The 22,111-nt window shown below is 38.1% G+C and overlaps 1 protein-coding gene across 1 annotated transcript in view; it reads left to right on the forward strand.

The window, feature by feature from the left end:
• LOC124789901 (hemocytin-like) overlaps positions 1 to 21,746 on the forward strand; it is a 543,737-nt gene extending 521,991 nt beyond the window's left edge. The window contains exons 76-78 of the mRNA XM_047257418.1: positions 2,674 to 2,767; positions 5,619 to 5,768; positions 21,061 to 21,746. Coding sequence (XP_047113374.1) covers positions 2,674 to 2,767; positions 5,619 to 5,768; positions 21,061 to 21,569 — 753 coding nt within the window. The 3' untranslated portion in view covers positions 21,570 to 21,746. The remainder of the gene's footprint in view (positions 1 to 2,673; positions 2,768 to 5,618; positions 5,769 to 21,060) is intronic.
• Positions 21,747 to 22,111: the final 365 nt, after the last annotated feature.

Below are 22,111 nucleotides of genomic sequence, written 5' to 3' on the forward strand. Positions count from 1 at the left end.
ATTTGAAGCAGCACTGTTTACATTCTGGCCAGAGTGGACAGGTACAGAGGTCATGTGTTTGTGAGGTGTGCTTGCTTGTGTGAATGTCTGTGTGTTTTCCTTTCTGAAGAAGACTTTCGCCAAATGCTCAATGTGTAACAATCTTTTCATTGTTCCTCTCTGCAACTCAATGCCTCATCTTTATAGTGAGTAGCAATCTATACTTTCCATAATATTGTTTATAATCCAATCTGGACTTTCCATTGTTTGTAGTTGCCAACACTGTTTGCAATCAATTTGACTTTACTGTTAGTATCTCTTATAACTGCTCGTGTTTTCTCAAATATCACACTGTGGTTGTTGTCCACAACCTGTGTCACTGAAGTGAGTTAGGTTCTGAGATTTTCAATGTACGAAGTGTTTCTCAGTGTTATGGAGATGGCACCACATGCATTGGGATGTGTATGTTACCTTTAGCTGTTACTTGTGTAGCGTCATTGTCTGCAAACATAAAATTATCTTGCATTGCTACAATGTAGGAAAAGATAAATTGCACTTATCGTAAAGGAGATACATTAAGATGCAGACAGGCACAATTAAAAGACACTCAAATAATCTCTCAGCCACAGCCTTCATCACAAAAGACAAACACACACAAGAAAGCACACCTCATGCACACACAACTGCCTACTCCAGCATCTTGGGCATTTCTGGCATGTGTGTGAACACTTTTAGACTGTTGCACATGTGTAATGTGCAGCTACAGTCTGTGTGCCAGAAAATGTTGGAGAAACAAAACTTCTGAACAGCATTACCCACAGAAAAACAGCAATGAGCTCTATCAACATTGTTTGCAGCTTGCACACTTACTTTCTTTTTGAAAAAGCACTCATCTACTTTGCGTCCCTTCTTGCTAAGGAAGTTGCATTTGTACTCTGATCTTTCTCATTTTTGTTTTGTTTTGATTTTGATTTGAACATGTCTTTGTCACTCACAGCACTGTTTGACTTGTTCACAATTTTGACTTGTTCACAAAATATTTACCTGATTTAACAGTCATCATGCCACTTGCACCATCACGTCTTTCTGAATCCTTCCGTTGTGTTCTTCCATGATTTTTATGGAATTCAGTAGCACATCTAAAGTTCCCATAGTTATATGGAAGACTTTAGAGAAGCTTAATTGACAATTGGTCACCATTTGTATTGATATTCATTGCTTGTAACATGGCCGCAGCATCGAAGATTGAGTAAGATGTTGTGTCACATCATCACTAAGTTGCATTTTGAGCAGTGTTGCATCGTAAGCAGATCCTTTGGGGGGACAGATTCATTTGAGTTGAAGCCATACCTGCTGTGCATTTCCTTACTTACTTCAGGTCATTGGGATTGATAGATAAAATCAACTCTGGATTTGCTTTTCTGCCTGCCACTAGCCATGCTTTGTATACAGATTCTGCAGCAGAGAGTACTTAATCACCAGATACATAACCCTTAATGCCTTTTTGATGAGCAGTGCTTCAACTTCTATTCTCCATGTGTTGTGTTTATCGTGTGACAGCATTTCTAGTTACACTCCATGTACTGCAGTAATAAGCACCATATTCATTGTGTTGATGAACTTATTTCCATGTGTTTCAGCTAACAGTTGTTTTCATGCAATAAAAAATTTGTTTTTGCCAGTTGAGTAACCGTGAACCATAACCTGTTGAGATGTGGTCTGACAATACAGGTGCAACACATAATTACAGAACAACTGTACCCATAACTCACTGCATGGAGAATAATACAGAACTACTAGTAGTTGACTTTAAACTTTAAAAAATGCACATCTATAGACATTAAAGGTATTACATTATAGTAAAATGTGAATCTCAACAATTTTAAATGTCAGGAAGACTTCTTCTGAAGATATTTGCCTTGAGTGTAGCCTTATATGGAAAAGAGGACAGAAACTTTTGAAATAAGCTGCTACAGAGAATGCTGGACATTTGATTGTTATATTTTACAACTAATGAGGAAGTATTGAACTGAATTATGGAAACCAGAAATTTGGATTTCAGATTGACTAAAGATATGGATCAGTTGATAGGATGCATCCTGAAGCATCAAGGAACTGTCAGTTTGGTACCGGAGGGAAATGAGAGTGACAAAAATTGTAGAGGGAGACCAAGGCTTGAATACAGTAAACAGGTCCAAATGGATGTAGGTTGCAGTAGTTACCCAGAGATAAGGAGGCTTGCAAGGAAGAGACTAGTGTGGAGAGCTGCATCAAACCAGTCTTCAGACCAAAGCCCAGGAGAACAGCAGTATCTACTGTAGGGAGCTTTTGCAGAACACTTCAGCTCCCATGCCATAATTATGAAGTACACATTTGTTTATACTTGCACAAGAAAAAGCATGTTTTGTGTTACACAGAAGAGATCAAATTTAGTTACTTTCACAATGACTGCTGATTGTAAGATAGTACCAATATATTAATAAGTTTGAGAAACTGTCAAAATAAAGTGTAATCACTTCTATGGTTGTAGCTGTCATAGATTTGTGATTTGCATCTCCTGGAGCGTAATATATTATTCTAAATAAAGAGCTGTAACCTCCCTTCATATGATATTTGAAATATACATGTATAATTATCATGATGAATATGATATTAGCACAGTAACTGAAAATTAATCTGTCTATCTTTTTGCAGCTCCAGATTGAAGTGACGAGACCAAACTGCCCAACAGATCTGAGTTGCCCAGAAGAATTTCTTGTTGATGATGGCTGCTGCAAGAAATGTGACTGTAAGATATATTATTGTATACTTTTGAAATATGACTATTATCTATTCATTGATAAAGTTCCAATGTCCATCCATTTGTGGAACAAACACACACACACACACACACACACACACACACACACACACAGGTATCTGAGAGATAGGAAATTTTAGATTTCAGTGTTTTTAAAAACCAGTGTTAATGTTTTTAAATACCACAATTGGGAACAAGATCTCCAACTTGCCCTTTCTGATTGGATTGGCTTGTATCAGCAGCACTCAAGACCAGAACAAGAACTGGGGTTGGAGTTCTTGTATAGGTTCTCAGTTATTTGTTGTGTGTTTATTTCTGTTTTCTCCTACTGTGAGTTCTTGTGCTGGGTACTGTGAGCTCTTGCTACAGAAATTTTGTAGACAGATTTCACTAGTCATATAAAATTTTATCTCTTGCCAGATTGTGCCACAAATTTCTCTTCTCCCCAGTTCTGTTCAGACCCCCTCATTAGTTACATGATCTACCCATCTAATCTTCACCACTCTTCTGTAAAACCACATTTCGAAAACTTCTATTCTTTTCTTCAGTTAATAGTTTATCATCCATGTTTCACTTCCACACATGGCTACACTCCATGCAAATACTTTCATAACACACTTTCTGACACTTAAATTTGTACTTAATATTAAAAAATTTCTCTTCTTCAAAAACACTTTTCTTGGCATTGCCAGTTTACATATTACATCATCTCTACTTTGACCATTGTCAGTTATTTTGTTGACCATCATCAGTTATTTTGCTGCCCAAATAGCAAACTTAGCAAGTTTGTGCAGTAGTTAGCACACTGGGCTCGCTTTCAGGAGAAAGACGGTTCAAACCCACATCCTGCCATTCTGGTTTAGGTTTTCTGAGATTTCCCTAAACCACTTCAGGCAAATGCCAGGATGGTTGCTTTGAAAAGGCATGGCTGACTTCCTTCCCTAATGTGAAGGGACCAATGACCTCACTGTTTGGTTCCCTCCCCCCAAATCAACCAACCAACCCAAATAGCAAACTCATCTACTATTTTAAGTGTCTCATTTCCTAACCTAATTCCCTCAGCATCACCTGATTTAATTTGACTACATTCCAGTATCCTCATTTTGCTTTTGTTGATGTTCATCTCTTCTTTCAAGACACTGTCCATTCTCTTCAACTGTTCTTCTAAGTCCTTTGCTGTCTGTGGCAGAATTGCAATGTCATTGGCAAACCTCATAATTTTTATTTCTTTTCCTTGGACTTTAATTCCTACTCCAAAGTTTTCTTTTGTTTCCGTCACTGCTTGCTCAATAAACAGATTTAATAACATTGGGGATAAGCTACAACCCTGTCCAACTCCCTTCTCAACCACTGTTTCCCTTTCATGCTCCTCAACTCCTATAACTGCATCTGGTTTCTGTACAAATTGTAAATAGCCTTCTGCTCCCTGTATTTTACCCCTGCCACCTTTAGAATTTGAAAGAGGGTATTCCAGTCAATATTGTCAAAAGCTTTCTCTAAGTCTACAAATGCTATGACCATAGGTTTGGCTTTCTTTAACCTGTCTTCCACGAGAAGTCGTAGGGTCAGTATTACCTCACTTGTCACTACATAAACTGATCTTCCCTGAGGTTGGCTTCTACCAGTTTTTCCATTCTCCTGTAATTCATGTTAGTAATTTGCAACTGTGACTTATTAAACTGACAGTTCGTGATTTTCACACCTGTCAGCATTTGCTTCCTTTGGAATTGGAATTATTATATTCATCTTGAAGTCTGAGTGTATTTCACCTCTCATACATCTAGTTTCATTTACCTGACTTATTTCATTAAGAGTCTCATAAGTATCTCCTTCTCCAGTGAAATAAGTCTTATTAGATAATATGACAGGCATAAATAATGAAAATAGATTCCATAAAAGAAGTGGGAATGATGATTATAATGTGAGGAAATTAGTTGTGTAAAGATAAAGGACTGGATCTGGATATGCAGTCATGCCATCAGGATATGCAGTCATGCCATGTGTTGTCAAGGGAGAATAAAGATTAGATTAGGCCTCATTTCAGGGCAGGACTTATGGAAATAATTGCCTTGATGAATAAATAGTTTAATACACGAAAAGTTGAGATAGTGTCTTGATGGAAAAGGCACCCATATGTAACTTTTTCCAAAAAGATCAGTCAGTACAGTAGTTCTGTTGATAGCTCTGAAGACAATGAAAATTTACTTTTGAATGAAATGGGAGGGGGGACAGCTGCATGCAGAGAATCCAGTGGCATGACCATAATGAATTAACAATCAATGTCATGAATGGAGCAATTGATATAAAGGAAGATAGTTCTAAAAATAAAGGAACATTATTTTATTGGAGTCTCTTGAACCAACTGCAACATTTGTTTGATCTATTAAATTGTGACTTACTTTCCTTCCCCCGGCAAGCAGCAGATGACTGCATTCTCATTTCCATATCCATCTATGCATGTGTCTGCGCCATATTAATGACAGAAAAGGCCCCTTAAGTTCCCATATGGGCAGTATTGTTCAAAGTCTATTTGTGTGTTATTGCTCAAAAGGTACAGAATTTAGAAAGTGGGATTCTTCTCAAATTTTAATATATGTCCACCTGCCTTGTCATCTAAAAATGATAAAAATATTTTTGTAAACGCATTGTGAGAGATATTGTAAACACACTCAGTTTTATTGTAATGTTGTTCAAGTTTAGCAATGTTATAAAAATTGAAATATTCAGTGAAAACCTTAATGCGACTTTGGAAATTATAAAAGTAAGCACATTATATTATATCTGTACATTAAAATGTCTGCTTGGATAAGTCGTATTAACTGTTTCTGTGTGTTGACAGATAAATGTTCATCACGTGAGTGGAGTCCACAAAAGACCGTTGGATTATTTGAAGAAGCCAATGCACATGGCCTATGTGTGAATACTGAAGAGATCTACGGGTTTGTAGAATGCAAAGGAAGCTGCCCATCCTATCAAATCTATGACAGAGGTGAACATAACTTATATTTTACCTGTTTTATGTACATGTTTTTCACACACACACACACACACACACACACACACACACACACACACACACACACACACACACACACACTCACACACACAAAATCACTCTGAGCACTATGGGACTCAATTGCTGAGGTCATCAGTCACTTAGAACTACTTAAACCTAACTAACCTAAGGACATCACACAGACTGTAGCGCCTAGAACCGCTCGGCCACTCCAGCCGGCACAAACACACACACACACACACACACACCATGACTACCAACACCACAAATGTCTACGAAAGGCATGTCAAGCTCAACACACACCATGACTACCAACACCACAAATGTCTACGAAAGGCATGTCAAGCTCAGTGGTTGTCATGGTCATAAAAAACCCATGCAGTCAGTAACATCTAATGGATTACAATGAAATATTCATAAATGTGTATACTATAATGTTTAAGTACTGTTAACATTATGAGGTATCTAATGTTGAACCTCACAACAGGTGCCACAGTTTTACATTGGAACTGAAAATTTGTAAATAGAAAAAAATTATGTGTTTAACACGTAATGCATATAGGAAATCAATGTGTGATATAAGTCACATACATTTCTTGAACACACATTCCTTTTTTATGATCCTAGTTTAAGGAATTGAAAATTCTCTTTAGGCTTACTGAAAATACAATTGTTCTTTCAGTTGTAAATGTGGCGTTATTCTGAGTCAGCATAGTGGATTGTGTATATATTCTTGATTACACTCACATAGATTGAATTAATGCCTCATTTCCCAAAATCTGTGAATCTCAGACAAAGCTGTAATTCATGTGGATTGCTCCCTTCTATAATTTCACTCATGCCTTGCAAATGGTCTGTTATGCTATATCCACTAGTTTTTTCATGTGCCTTATTAAAATTGCACAATTTTTTCCTACATAGTTAATGATAATTTTAGGAAATATCTTTTACATTGTAAGAAGTGGGCTGATAGGTCTATAGCTCTATTATATCTTGTTCATCTCCTTTCTTGTGAAATATAATTACAGCACTCTTTTATTTTTGGGGAACTTTTCTCCACTGCAGACATACTGTAAACAATTCTGCATGTTCATTTTGTATTACCACGGCAGCAGCTTTCGCCAGCTTTTATTTGCAGATAACATTTTTTAGTTGCTTTGAATCCAGGAGAATTTCAGCACATGATGAGGGAACTAACAGAGCAAGTGTGACAATAGACCTGAAGGTTAATTAAAGTAAGATAAATGTGCCTATAACAAAGGTTAATGTTGAGTTATAGAAACAGCATATGAATTTGAGTACTAGGGAAGATGGTAATAACAAGCAGGAGTAAACTTAAAGAAATAAACTGGTATTTAAAAATGGCTTGGATTTAGTTCTGAAAATTGAATGCTGTATTCAGAAGCAAATTCACAGTTTGCTCCAATTGAAAGTCTATAACTATTGCATACTACCAGTACTAATTCATAGAAGTGAAACATGAATGTTAAAAGTGCAAACAGTACAAAAATTGAGGGTTGCCCAACGAGCTATGGAAATATACATGCTGTGTACAACAAGAAGTGATATAAGGACAAAGAAATAAATAAGTGAAAAGAGTGGAGTTGAGCACAGTTGTGGCTGTTACGAAACTGAAAAGGAAATGGGTTTTGCATAAAGTGAGATAAAATGATGGTAGATGGACCAAGGAGATCCTGGGTTGGTCCGTGATATGCAGGATTAGAAAGAATGAAAAAAAATTGCCTATGATAAGAAAATACTTAAAGCATGACCTAATGGAAGATGCATTTATTGCATAAACAAGCACTAAAAACTGGGATGTGAAAAGTATAAAATTGTAATCTATAAAGCAGACTGGAAGGGGCCTTCTGCATGTACCCAAATGTAAGCTGACCTCAAGTGCAAATGGCACCCTAGAAAAGAGACTCAGGGAAATAAGAATTACCCTCATTTCATACTGCACTTAAAAATCAAAACAGATATGGTTCATCATTTGGTGAATAAAGTATAAAGAAGCCCCACCTCTCTCATATGGATTTAAATTTAACCTCCTGGACGTTCAAAATACTGTTACATCATAACCACGGACCTTGTCACTGGTGGGGGGGACTTCTGTGCTTCAGTGATAGAGATAGCCGTACCATACGTGCAACCACAACGGAAGGGTATCTGTTGAGAGGCCAGACAAATGTGTGGTTCCTGAAGAGGGGCAGCAGCCTTTTCAGTAGTTGCAGGGGCAACAGTCTGGATGATTGACTGATCTGGTCTTGTAGCATTAACCAAAATGGCCTTGCTGTGCTGGTACTGTGAACGGCTGAAATCAAGGGGAAACTACAGCCATGATTTTTTCTGAGGGTATGCAGCTTTAGCTTTACTGCACAGTTAAATGATGGTAAAATAGTCCCCCTTCCAGATCTCCGGGTGGGGATTACTCAGAAGGATGTCGTTAAAGTTAGATATAGTGGTAATTAGTGAAGTTCACTGGCAGGAGGAACAAGACTTTTGATCAGATGAATACAGGGTTATAAATACAAAATCAAATAGGGGAAATGCATAGTAGGTTTAATAATGACTAAAATATAGGAGTGTGGGTAACCTACTACGAACAGCATAGTGAACACATTATTGTAGCCAAGATAGTCACGAATTCCCTGCCTACCACAGTAGTAAAAATTTATATGCCAACTAGCTCCACAGATGATGAAGAGATTGAAAAAATGTATAATGAAATAAAAGAAATTATTAAGATAGTGAAGGGAGATGAAAATTTAATAGTCATGGGAGACTGGAATTTGATAGTAGGAAAAGGAAGAGAAGGAAAAGTAGGACGTGAATATAGAATGGGGGCAAGGAATGTAAGAGGAAGCCACATGGTACAAGTTTGCACAGAGCATAACTTAACCATAGCTAATACTTTGTTTAAGAATCATGAAAGAAGGTTGTATGCATGGAAGAGGCCTGGAGACACTGGAAGGTTTCAGATAGATTATATAATGGTAAGACAGAGATATAGGAATGAGGTTTTAAATTGTAAGACATTTCCAAAGGCAGATGTGGATTCTGACCACAATCTATTGGTTATGAACTGTAGATTAAAACTGAAGAAACTGCAAAAAGGGGGGGAATTTAAGGAGATCGGACCTGGATAAACTGAAAGAGAGAGTTTTGGAGAGAGAATTAGGGAACGATTGACAAGAATGGGGGAAAGAAATACTGTAGAAGAAGAATGGGTAGCTTTGAGAGATGAAATAGTGAAGGCAACAGAGGATCAAGTAGGTAGAAAGATGAATTCTAGTAGAAATCCTTGGTTCACAGAAGAGATGTTGAATTTAATTGATGAAAGGAGGAAATATAAAAAAGTGGAGTAAATTAAGCAGGCAAAAGGAATACAAACGTCTCAAAAATGAGATCGGTAGGAAGTGCAAAATGGCTAAGCAGGACTGGCTTAGAGGACAAATGTAAAATCAAAGAGACCTTTGGATAAAAGAGAACCACTTGTATGAATATCAAGAGCTCAGATGGAAACCCAGTTCTAAGCAAAGAAGGGAAAGCAGAAAGGTGGAAGGAGTATATAGAGGGTCTATACAAGGGCGATGTACTTGAGGACAATATTATGGAAATGGAAGAGAATGTAGATGAAGATGAAATGGGAGATATGATACTGTGTGAAAAGTTTGACAGAGCACTGAAAGACCTAAGCTGAAACAAGGCCCTGGGAGTAGACGACATTCCATTAGAACTACTGATAGCCTTGGGAGAACCAGCCCTGACAAAACTCTACCATCTGGTGAGCAAGATGTATGAGACAGGCGAAATACCATCAGACTTCAAGAAGAATATAATAATACCAATCCCACAGAAAGCAGGTGTTGACAGATGTGAAAATTACCAAAATGGAAAAACTGGTAGAAGCTGACCTCGGGGAAGATCAGTTTGGATTCCATAGAAATGTTGCTGACCCTATGACTTATCTTAGAAGATAGATTAATTAAAGGCAAACCCACATTTCTAGCATTTGTAGACTTAGAGAAAGCTTTTGTCAATGTTGACTGGAATACTCTCTATCAATTTCTGAAGGTTGCAGGGAGTGAAAGGCCATTTACAATTTGTACAGAAACCATATGGCAGTTATAATGGTCGAGGGGTGTGAAGGGGAAGCAGTGGTTGGAAAGGGACTGAGACAAGGTTGTAGTCTATTCCTGATGTTGTTCAGTCTGTATACTGAGCAAACAGAGGGAGACCAATATATGAATACACTAAGCAGAATCAGAATGATGCAGGTTGCAGTAGTTACCGGAATGAAAAAGCTTGCACAGGATAGAGTAGCATGTAGAGCTGCATTAAGCCAGTCTCTGGACTGAAGACCACAACAACATAAACCTGATAGCAGTGAGAATTCATAATATCTTTTGAAGTATTCTGAACAGAACTGGGGCAGCTGTGGCACCAAGACTTTTACAGACTGTACCACAACTCGTGTTTGAGTCATATATCAGTCTTTTCATGTCACATGAATATCATCTGAAGAAGTTTTTTCTTTCAATGAAATATATAGTTTTTTTCTGCAAGAAAGTTACATTTTGGGTGACAGAATATGGCACTTAATTTAAAGCATATAAATTTGGCAAAGAGCAATCTACATGTTCAAGACATTGATTTGTATCGTCTCTGGTAAAGGTTAAACAGGGTGTTTCATTAGATTACTTTTTAACATTCTAAACAAAATAATTTGTCTACACAGAATTGTTTCCAGCACATGTGCATGTGGTCCGTACAAAGTGCGAACTGTAAGTATTGTCATCACTGTGGAAAATCTTTCCCCTGCTGCATTTTGTACTTCTGTCAATGTTGTTTGACAAACAAATTAGGGCACGGCTGCCTAGAAAACAAGTGACCCTAATTAGGTACTGCATGCAGGTGGGCTGTGAGCGGTGACATTATGAGCAAATCTCACTACAGAGAACCCTCAGTAACATGGCAAATGAGAATCCAAATTTTGTTACACAGAATGGAAAATCCAGGATGGAATGCAACAATATTACAAAAAGAAAAGTTGATAATCACCATATAGCATAGATGTTGAGTTGCAGATAGACATAACAAAAAGGCTGTCACAAATATAACTTTTGGCAAGTAAGGCCTTCATCAAAAATTAGATGACAAGCACATCTACACACTTATGCGAACGCAACTAACGTGCACATGACTGCAACTGAGGCCTGCATGATGGATAGTTTTATTTGTGATACATTTCTAAGACTGGTCAATTCGCACACAAACACACACACACACACACACACTTGAGATAGGCTTGCATATTTAACACACCCCTTAGGCATTAATTGCCTATCTTCTTTCATTAGCGATGATGTGTTTACGTATTTCTAAGTTTGTCCTTAAATGGTTTGTTTAAACAAACATCTAATGGCTGTAGAATTGACATCAGTCTGTTCTACCCTCTACTAATTTTCTTTTTACAGCCAGAGTAGTATCACCTGTGAATGGATCTACATTCATGCTCATAAATTGAGGATAATTGCAGAATGTGGTGCCACACAACGGGGCACTACATAAAACTGGTGCTAATAGCATAGGCACATAGGGAACACACACGACACAGGTCTGTAAGTCCACAGTATTGGTGATAAGTTGAGAACACCGTCCCAGAACACATGTGCTACAAAATGCCACTGATTCCTGCATGTACTGCGACATCTATATGGGATCTGATCACCATGCACATGTACACAGGCCCCACAACAGGTTGGCATACTCTGGATCAGGTGGCCAAGCAGTCTGGGGTATCATTCTTGCACCAGTGCCTGTCAGAGCTCCTGAAGTATCGCAGGGGTTTGAAGACATGCAGCTATATGTTGACCAAGAGCATCCCAGATGTGCTTGATGGGGTTTAGGTCTGGAGAACAGGCAGGCCACTCCATTCGCCTTCTGTTTCAAGGTACTCCTCCATGATGGCAGCTCGGTGGGGCCGTGCATTATCATCCATCTGACGGAAGGTGGGACCCACTGCACCCCATGAAAAGGCAGACGGACTGGTGCAAAATGACATCCCAATACACCTGACCTGTTACAGTTCCTCTGTCAAAGACATGCAGGGGTATACGTGCACCAATCATAATCCCACCCCACACCATCAAACCAAGACCTCCATACAGGCCCCTTTCAAGGACATTAAGGGGTTGGTATCTGGTTCCTGGTTCACGCCAGATGAAAATCCAGCGAGAATCACTGTTCAGACTATACCTGGACTTGTCCGTGAACATAACCTGGGACCATTGTTCCAATGACCATGTAGTGTGTTCTTGACACCTGGCTTTGCGGGCTCTCCTGTGACCAGGGGTCAGTGGAATGCACCTTGCAGGTCTCCGGGCGAATAAACCATGTCTGTTCAGTCGTCTGTAGACATTGGGTCTGGAGACAACTGTTCCAGTGGCTGCGGTAAGGTCCCGAGCAAGGCTACCTGCAGTACTCAGTGGCCATCTGTGGGCACTGATGGTGAGATATTGGTTTTCTTGTGGTGTTGTTCACTGCGAACGTTCTGTACTATAGTGCCTGGACACGTTTCCTGTATGCTGGAAACATTGCCATAATCTTGAGATCACACTCTGTGGCACACAGAGGGCCTGTGCTACAACCTGCTGTGTTTGACCAGCTGCCAGTCACCCTAGTATTCTACCCATCATAACATCATCAATATGTGTTCTTTGAGCCGCTTTCAACACACAGTCACCATTAGCACGTCTGAAAACGTCTGCACACTTACTCGCTGCACTATACTCTGACATGCACCAACACACCTCTGCGTATGTGGACTGCTGCCAGCACCACCGTGTGACAACCGCAGGTCAAATGCACCGCATGGTCATACCCCGAGGTGATTTAAACCAGCAAACCGCTCACCAAAGTGTTGTTTCACCATGTATCAGCATTATCCTTAATTTATGAGCATGAGCGTAGTACAAGCATATTTGGCAAACCAAGCAAGACACTAGGATGACATTGTCATACAAGTTTAGTCCACTCTCATACCCCATCCTCTGTGAATCAGCCACTTTTGTTAGCGTATATAATAACCTTTTTTGGAAATACCTGGGACAAAGGTAATGTCTTGCATTTGAAAACAATGAATGATGGCAATTTATGGCCATTGGCAGTACAAGCACGCACGACAGACATCCTCAGCTTTTCACCACCTGTGAACAGTATTTTAAAATCTTTATTTCCTTGTGCTTCTACTGTGTAAATTTTTGACATATCAAAATACACTGGAGTGTGGTCCATAATACCTATCTCACCAAGAAGATAATTATTTTTGGTACACTGTCTGATTATGAAATGCTGAAATTCAGTGAGTTTTTCCTCATACTTTTGTTTATTTATTTGTTTATTTATTTATATTGTTGCAGCTTCTGTGCAACTGAAGTGTGTCTATGAAGAGAAAGTCCCCAGTGTTTCATGAAATATTTAACACAGGTGTGGCTTCCTTTGAAATTCATTATTTTTTGCTGTCGAGCAACTTCATGTGCTCTAACTTGGATAATTTCTGCGCCCTAACAAAATCATTCAGTGGAACTTCTAATGTTTAATATTAGCCGTTGTTTGGAACAGAAAATTTGCATTGCTGGAACAAGTGAGAAGTTGTTCCTTTTGTTGTCTCCCCCGCCTCACATTACTCTCGTCAATCCCGTATTGCTGACCAGCAGCACAATTTGATGTTCTCTAAATGAGGGAAATTACTTCTCTTTTCAACTTCTTGGTCAAAAGTTCTAAAGCAGACTGAGACAAAGGGTGAAGTCCAAATCTACTGTCTGCAAATGTTGTAGTGAGCACTGCTGTCATTTGCCTAGGGGTCAGTGGAAGGAACTGAAATGAATTGAGAGTGTTGGTGCAGCACAAAAATTACACTCATTGTATTTAGTGTCAGGGTTCCCATTCCTTTACAGATTTGAAAATTAGGGCCTTTTTAGGGCCTGTGAACACATGTGTTCTAACGAGAAAACTTAAAAAAATGAAGCTGCAGATTTAAGATACAATAAAATATTCACCAATACCATATATTTTTTTTTATTTAGCAAAACCAATTAAAAGGCATTATGAGCCCCACTTTAAAATGTGTATTTTGTAAGCACATTTTATTTTATATCCACACTGTACCAGTACATATATACACATTAATTATAATTATATATTCAAATTTACTTTCATATCTTTCAGCATGGGTTCAATTTTAGTGCTTATTCCTGTCATTTCTTCTTTTTTTCCTTGGCTGGTCGTCTGAAACTGTTTAATTGAAAAATATATTTCACATCTCCCATATTTTCAGCTTTTTCTGCCAAATCATTAGCACTTTTGTCTAGTTCACTAATTGCATTTTCTAATCTCCTCTCTTTTTTTTGTTTTCAGTCCTTGTATTTCATATACTAATGATTTTCTTTTAGAACCTTGCATTTCAGTTTGTCTCAATTTTTTCTGTTCTTCAAGATAAGTTGTGTATTTTTACCTGGTATTAGCAGCAGATAAACGAAGTTCCTTGCTCACTTAAAAATTAGTTAATCCCCCAAGATGTTTTAGGTGATCAGTTATTACTCTTTGGGCAATAAATGTTTCACTTTCCACATTCTCCACTTCTATTAATTTATTTGATGAGAAATCTCTTTCCGCATCTGCTTGATCATGAGATAAAATCAATAACTTTCTGATGACACTGTACAGCTTTGGAAAATTTGGAGTCAATAACTCGCATAAAAAAAGAGTCAAGTCCTTCCTCTGAAGAACTGAAAACTCTAAAGAGATCATAGTTGGATGAAACTTGCTCATTTAGAAATTTATTGTAATCTATCAGTGCCACTTCTCAGTCATCTTCTCTAATAACTGCAGTTTTCATAAGGTTTCTTAACATCAATTTCATTTTAGCACAACAATCAAAATGATTTAGTGCCATTTACCTTGGATCTAAAGAAGATAAGCTTTGGACCACTTTTGAGATAATTGGATACTTTTCTAGCCAGCTTTTAACTAATGAAATCAAAAAATTATGAGCATCAGATCTTAAATTAAAGATATCTTTCTCTTAGCCTTTTTTGTCAAAAAGTAAATTTTTTGCTATCAAATTTCCTGAAAAGCCTAAACTAATTTTATGAACTTCTGCGTTCATAGATTTATCTTAGAAATCAAATTTTGATAGTTTGTTTTCAGGTGTCAGTTTATCTGTACAGTCTTTTTTTATTATATCAAAATTTGTAAAAACATCAAGAACAAACCTTTTTAGATCCTCAGCAAGAAAGGTAACATTGGATTAATGCTTTGATACTTTTGTAAAAGAGGTTAACATTCTGGCAACAGATAAGAGAAAATTAAGTTTCACAGTCATCAAATTATCTTTGGTACCTTTTTCCACTGTCTCAAGAGGTTTTGAACCTAGTTTGTGAAATTTCTTTTCTCCCTAAATTGAGCACATGTTTATTGAGCTCATGATTTAAATTTCATTTAATCATACCGACTAGTTTCCAGTTACCAGCGGTGCCATACATTGAAATCTGAACTAACTTTTGTTAAGTCCAGTTTATTTGTTAGATCATAAAATGCTTTCATAGCATCCTCAGCAGTACTGTGACATAGGACAGCATAAAATAGATATCGTGTTTCTACTTGATTGTTTACATCATCCCAGTAACAGATGTATAAATCCATTTATTTTCTCGTTGAGATTTATTTAACGCATCATTAAAGCATAATGTGAAACTACCGACATTATTAATTTTATGACGCAGTATGTTAATGAAATATGGTGCTACCCAAAGCTGACCCAGTATGCACGCTTCGTTGGACCACATGAAAACTGTGTTGCAATGTTGCTGTCTGGAACCATTTGGGGAAAACATTACTGGTATCCTCACAAGACTTGTAAGAAGAATTATTAGCCACACACTTTATTGCTCATATTATTTCAGCATCTAACATTGAATTTTTAAAAACATGTTTTGATAGAGTAGCCACTTATCCCACTGCTTCATTAATTTTTTTTTTTTTTTTTTTTTTTAGTTCACAGCAGCTGTTTCTTTGGGCATCATATATCTGTTACCTAAAAATGAAAATAAAAATGCAGTGTTCATTAACTACCATATGTATATGCAATTTCATGAAAGGAAAGTTAAATTTGGGAATACATTTACTATTAAGGCCCTTTTTAATAGATCATACGGTTCGATCATTCCATAAAATTTGTATAGTACAGTACAATTTCTTAAATCCAGACTCAAGCCAACGGTCACATAGTGCAATTATTACAGTGATGCTGAATTACTAAATTAGATTTCATACTGCCCATAAATCAATGCAATGACATTTACGGACCCCCATCGAACATAAATTTTTATAATGCAATTTCCAGTTTCACCTGCTATGGGCGCAGTTCTCATGCCATGACAACCAACTGTATTCTTCTTGATTCTTGGTTGCTGCCAATCAGTCATCCTACATGCATTGCTTCAGAGTCAAACTGTTTCACTATTTTCCTGTCTCAGTCACTAGATGAATCAAATACGAAACAGCTTATTTTGAGCCATAACTTTAGACTTACCAGGTTATTAATGTGGCATTGGGATCCTTAATGCATACCCACTGGATAAAGCAATTCTAAATCAAAGGCCACACCTACCTCTATCGTGACGAAGCAATGTTTGCTGAAGCTTCATATATTTTGCTTGCTAAAAAGCGTGCTAATGCAGTGGTCACATTAGCGGTTTCATAATTTATCCTACAGTTATTCAAGATGGCTGCAATATAATTTCCAGACTTTTGTCGACTTTCTTTGCTTCTGCAAGTGTGCTAACAACTATTTCTTACATGTATGAGTGCAGTACACTACCTCCTTTTCATTTAGTCAGAAGTGTAATCAGTCTATGAACAACAGTTCAAATGAGCAACACTAATCTATCCACACAGCAGAATATTTAGCATGTTAAGCCACTACGTTATCACCAGCAGGGCAGCCCAAATATTTGTGATGATAGTCGATAATGGCTGGTTACATTTGTGTATATCATATGATTGCATGAAGCTTCGTGATGATAGATGTAGGTGCGGCTACAGCATTATAAAGGTTTAGAGCAAATGAACCTTACATCTAGCCACAAAGTCATTTTGGTTTATAGGATTTGAGAAAAAACTGCTTGTATAAAAATTAAAACAGTTTTTATGAGATCTCTTAATGTGAATGTTTGAGATATTTCACTTGCTTTGGTGCACATCGATTGTTTTCTGCTTCGTTTACGTTCTTGCATTAACAAGAACAATGGCAAATAAAGAAAAATATATTTTTATCTGCTCTTTTGGTCAGAAAACTGTGGAAACAATACCAGCATCTTCCAGAAAGAATACAAATTACCTCTTTAAAAACTCAGATTTTTTCTATAATAGGGTGACCAGCATGAGCAACAAGTCTCCAATTGAAGTGATATTTCAGGTTTCTCTTTCTTATCTGGAATTATCTGAAGTCCATAATTGGCAAGCACCAAACAGTTCCGGATTTGAGTGGTTGTTCTGTATTAATTATTTTGTCAAAAACCTATTCTGCTGTAAAACATTATTCATCATAATAAAATAAAGAGGTATAGAAAAATGATGGTGCTCATATATAGTTTTTAAGAATGGTTCTCCCATCTTTCCAAGTGCAAAACCTGTGTTGCACACAGTGCTGTTTGCTTTGAATTTATCATCAGGTGGTGTAATCCAATTCTTGAATTTATCTTTTTTAAACCAAAGACAATTACAAACACTTTCACCCATTAAGGGGGACTTAATGGTGGTAACATTCAACAAACAACTCAACAGAGGGCATATCTAATTTTTGAATTCATCTTTTGTCAACCAAAGTTGGTAAATAGAGGAACCCTGGGTATGTGAGATTCTTCCCTGACATCACATGTATAGATGAGATTGAAGATGCCATGGGCATTAACACCCATTCCTTCTTGGCTGTAGCTATCATATAATAGTTAGTGCCTTTAGTGTACTATGTGGCAACTACTGCCTATAAAGAATTGGCACTTATCCTCATGGCGTCTTCAACCTCCCATGCAAGTGATGCCTGGGCTGAGTCTCGTGTAGCTACCCAACGCTCCTCACTATTGACCCCAGAGATGATTAGAAATACATTTGCCTGCTATGGAATTTTTAAATTTTCACCAAAGGGCAGTAGCACTCAACAAAATCTGCGTTAAAGACATAAAAAAGCACTACTACTGATGAAAAGGACTGAATGGAAAGACAATGCGTGATTCAGAACAACATTTATTCTTCTCATCACACAGAAAATCTATTGAAAATCAATAAAGATATATGCCCTCCTTACTAGCCCACATCTAGCAGCAGTAGCAATACAAAGAAAACCACTGTGAATGGGCAGAAGGAATGCAATGTCATGCATTCCAGCAATTCACCATTGAATTAGACAAGCCCTCTACAGTTTTATTACAGAAAGAAGGAGGCTTATTCTTCATGTAATGTTGGCATGTTTCGTTGACTTTTGTGTCATGTGTCCTCTGTTCCTTATTGTAGCTGTTTGCCAAACTCAGTGATCTAACGTAGTGGATGTTCAGGATTGCTGAATTACAACAGCTTTATTTTAATTTCACATGTTTTGCTACAAAAAAGTCTTATACAGCATCTGACACTCACCAGCTATATAATGTGTGCCTGAACCCTTGTTAGAACTGTCAGTGCAATATATCATACGTAGCTGCTGTATGGCACGAGGTGCATGCATCTGTTGGTTGCTAGCACTGGCCCTTTCACGCCAAACATCCATATATCCCATTTTCCCACACAGTATCCACCTGCCTTCCATCTGTAGCCAAATTGTACGTGGGCAATAAACTTTTGCTTTTCTTTCTGGCTGTTGCCCTCATACACGAATGATTATTTCCAAAAGTATATTGTGAAAAAAGTAATGAAACTTAAAAAAAAGGCTTTTATACACTTTTTGAGGCCTTAAACTTTAAAATATGGCCTTTTTACGGGACCCGCCTAAGGATTCTGAAAATTATAGCCTTTTTGAGGCACATAGAAACCCTGAGTGTACCTCAAAATTATTTAGGAGTATGTGTGTTAGTTCCACAAAATGACTTTGCTTGAAAAGTAACCAATTTCTCATCTTCACTTTGTACCTGTCAGGTGTTTAACACATCCCCTATTTAGTGAGTTGTAATTTGTCATCATATACATATTTAATTCTGTACTGGAATATACGTCAGTGCATCATACCTGAATGTTCTGATAAAGTTGCTCTAGGATGTCCATTAAGATGTCAAATGGTGATCAATATTTTCTTTCCATCCTTAATTTTATAGCACAGAATTAACATTACATACGAGTGAGCAGATAGTACCCTCTTCAAGCAAATACCTTTTAGGTGGGATTATTCCTGTATGTGAGAAGTTGAGGAGATAGGAAGTTTTTAACACATTGCCAGAAAAAAATTAGTACACCCTTTCAGAAGTTTCCAAGTCACTCAAGATTTGTTGATGCAACAGTGCATATGGAGTGCACGAAATGATTACATATACAGATCAATAGCACAAGTGGTTCTGAGATACCAGGTATCGAGCCATGCTGAAACACCCACATTAGTGCATGGTATAGCCTCCATAGCCAGCAGTGCAGGTGCTGACTCTGGCATCCAGTTGATCATACAGATGGCAAAAACTATTCTGGAATATGTTATTCCATGACTGCTTGACCTGTTCATGTTGTTCAGTAAAGATTTTTGGCTGATGAGTCACAAGAGTCGCTTCTCGTCCCATCGTATCCCACATGTGCTTGTTTGGAGACAAGTCCAGAGATCAAGCAGCCCAAGGAAGCTGCTGCACTTGTTGGAACAACACACCACCTTCCTGCTGCAAGAACATCAGAAGGACGGTTGTAACAACATTCTCCACATACCTAGTGCTGCTTACCCTCCCCTCCGGGAACACCAAAGTGAACAAAGGTCATAGCTTATTGCACTCCAGACCATAAAGTATGGGATGAGGCCAGTGTGTCTTGGATGAATGCACTGTATGAGACAGAGCAAAGGACCATCACTTGCATGCAGACAGAATCTGCTTTCATCATTTGCATGCAGGCAGAATCTACTTTCATCACTGAAGATCATGGTGTGCCATTCCATTTTCCAAGTGATCCTCTGAGGGCACCAGGTGAGCCGTGTACATCAGTGCTGTGGTGTGAGTAGAAGACAGGCTAGAGGTGTGCCTGTCCGTAGTCCCACTGCTACTAATGGTTCACAGCCTTTGACGTTGACATGTCTGGACTCACAAGTCCTTTTTACCTGTGCTGTGGTAGCTGTACCATCTGCCGCTGCTGCCCTTACAATACAATGATCCTGGTGGGCGTCTGTGTTGTGTGGACATCTGGGGCCTCATCTACAGGTGAGAGAATGTTCAAGTGACCACTGATATCAGCATTGTTGCACAACTGGCACAGCATGTCCAACTTATGTGGTAATTCTTTGAAAAGCAGGTCACAATCTGAACCCTTTCACACTCACACAGTTCGCTGTAGGAAGCATGAGTGCATCTCTGTGGCATGGTTGCCTGCTTGCCTCACACGTTTGCACAACACTGGGCCTTCTGGCTGTGAGCATTCCCTGTTACAGTGTAGAAACAGATGGCACTCTGGAAGCTATGCCACTATGCTACCTGTTGACAGACACTGTTGAAACCATTATCAGTACATCTGCTATCCCCCAAGTGGCATATGCCATCATCGGATCAAAATTGATGTCATCTTTTCAGGTGTACAAATTTTTTTCCCGGCAGTGTAGTTAGTCAATGCAAATCTTGATACAGCTTTCGTGAAGTATTGTGCAATACAAATGGAGTCGATAAACAAACTGGGAATGGTGACACACAACTTCTGGCCCGAGATGCTGGAGTCGTTAATCATATGTCCATGGGGTGTGTGCTTGCTTGTGTGTATGAATGGTGTGTGTCGCTCTTTTACTGATGCAGGCTGTGCTCAAAATCTTTATGTAAGGGTCTTGTAATTGTGCCTGTCTTACAACTTAAACATGTCTTCTTTATGGTAAGTAGCAACCTGTCTTTTCGTACATTGTTGATATTCCGACCAGGAGTTTCCATTGTTTGACACACAACTTACATTTTTATAAATGTTTATCTTTCAAGATTTCTCATTGTTCAAATTCAGTGTGTACTATTACAACAGTATTACATGATGTTTTATTTTACAGATAACAGCGACTACAGGAGCATCTGTAAATGCTGTCAGGCAACAGGTTACAAGAAGCTGTCAGTGAGACTAACTTGTGAAGATGGACACGCATATGTAAAAAATGTTAGTGTACCAGTAACCTGCATCTGTTCGACCTGTGGCAGTAGTGGTTTAGACAGACCAGGAAATGGACATCTAGATATAAAGTCACAGAAAAAAGGGCCTCATAATGTATTTGATGCTGAACGACAATTGGAGGGCTCTCTAAATGAACCACTGCCTACAGTTCCACAGGTCATTGCACATCCATTGAATAAATCAGAAGGCATAGGAACTGCAACAGAAAACAAGAACGAAGTAAAAGAATTTGACGCTGATGAAGAACGAGCATTTGATGAATATCTGAAAAAAGGCAGAGCAAAAACTCGTGCATCAAAGAATGCCACTAAGGGTACAAAGAATAAAACAAGGAAGGAGTTGCCAGATGTGTTTGATGAACCACTTCTTATAAAGGAAGCTGATGCATGAGAAAAAATAAAGCCTTCTGATTGACTGAACATACTTGACACTTTCCTTTTTCAGAAGTTTCATATTGCAGTACCATATGTATTTCCAGAGACACCAGACTGAAATAAATTACATCCTTCACTGTTGTTATTTTGTCGATGTATCTGTTTACGAAAAATAATACAGAAGTTTACAATATATTGTACTACTTTTTACTTTTTTCCTTCATTTTACATCTTCAGCAATACAATTGTGTGTGTGTGTGTGAGTGTGTGTGTGTGTGTGTGTGTGTGTGTGTGTGTGAGTGAAAATAATGCAGAAAGAGAGTGATACGTCTTCACTTTTCAGCAAATACACACCTGATAAAAAGTATCTGGGGAATTCTATGTAATGTGAAATTGACCACTATATGTCACAAGAGGTTGACTTGCAAGTGTAAAGGGGGGTGGGAAGTATTCTGTCCCCAGCAGTTAAACAGTTAACAGCAGCTCAGGAGAGCTCAGTGACTTTGAATGTGGACTAGTTACTGGATGCCACCTGAGTAACAAATGAATCAGACATAT

This window comes from Schistocerca piceifrons, chromosome 3, assembly GCF_021461385.2.
Source record: "Schistocerca piceifrons isolate TAMUIC-IGC-003096 chromosome 3, iqSchPice1.1, whole genome shotgun sequence".
In the NCBI taxonomy this organism is placed as follows: Eukaryota; Metazoa; Arthropoda; class Insecta; order Orthoptera; family Acrididae; genus Schistocerca; species Schistocerca piceifrons.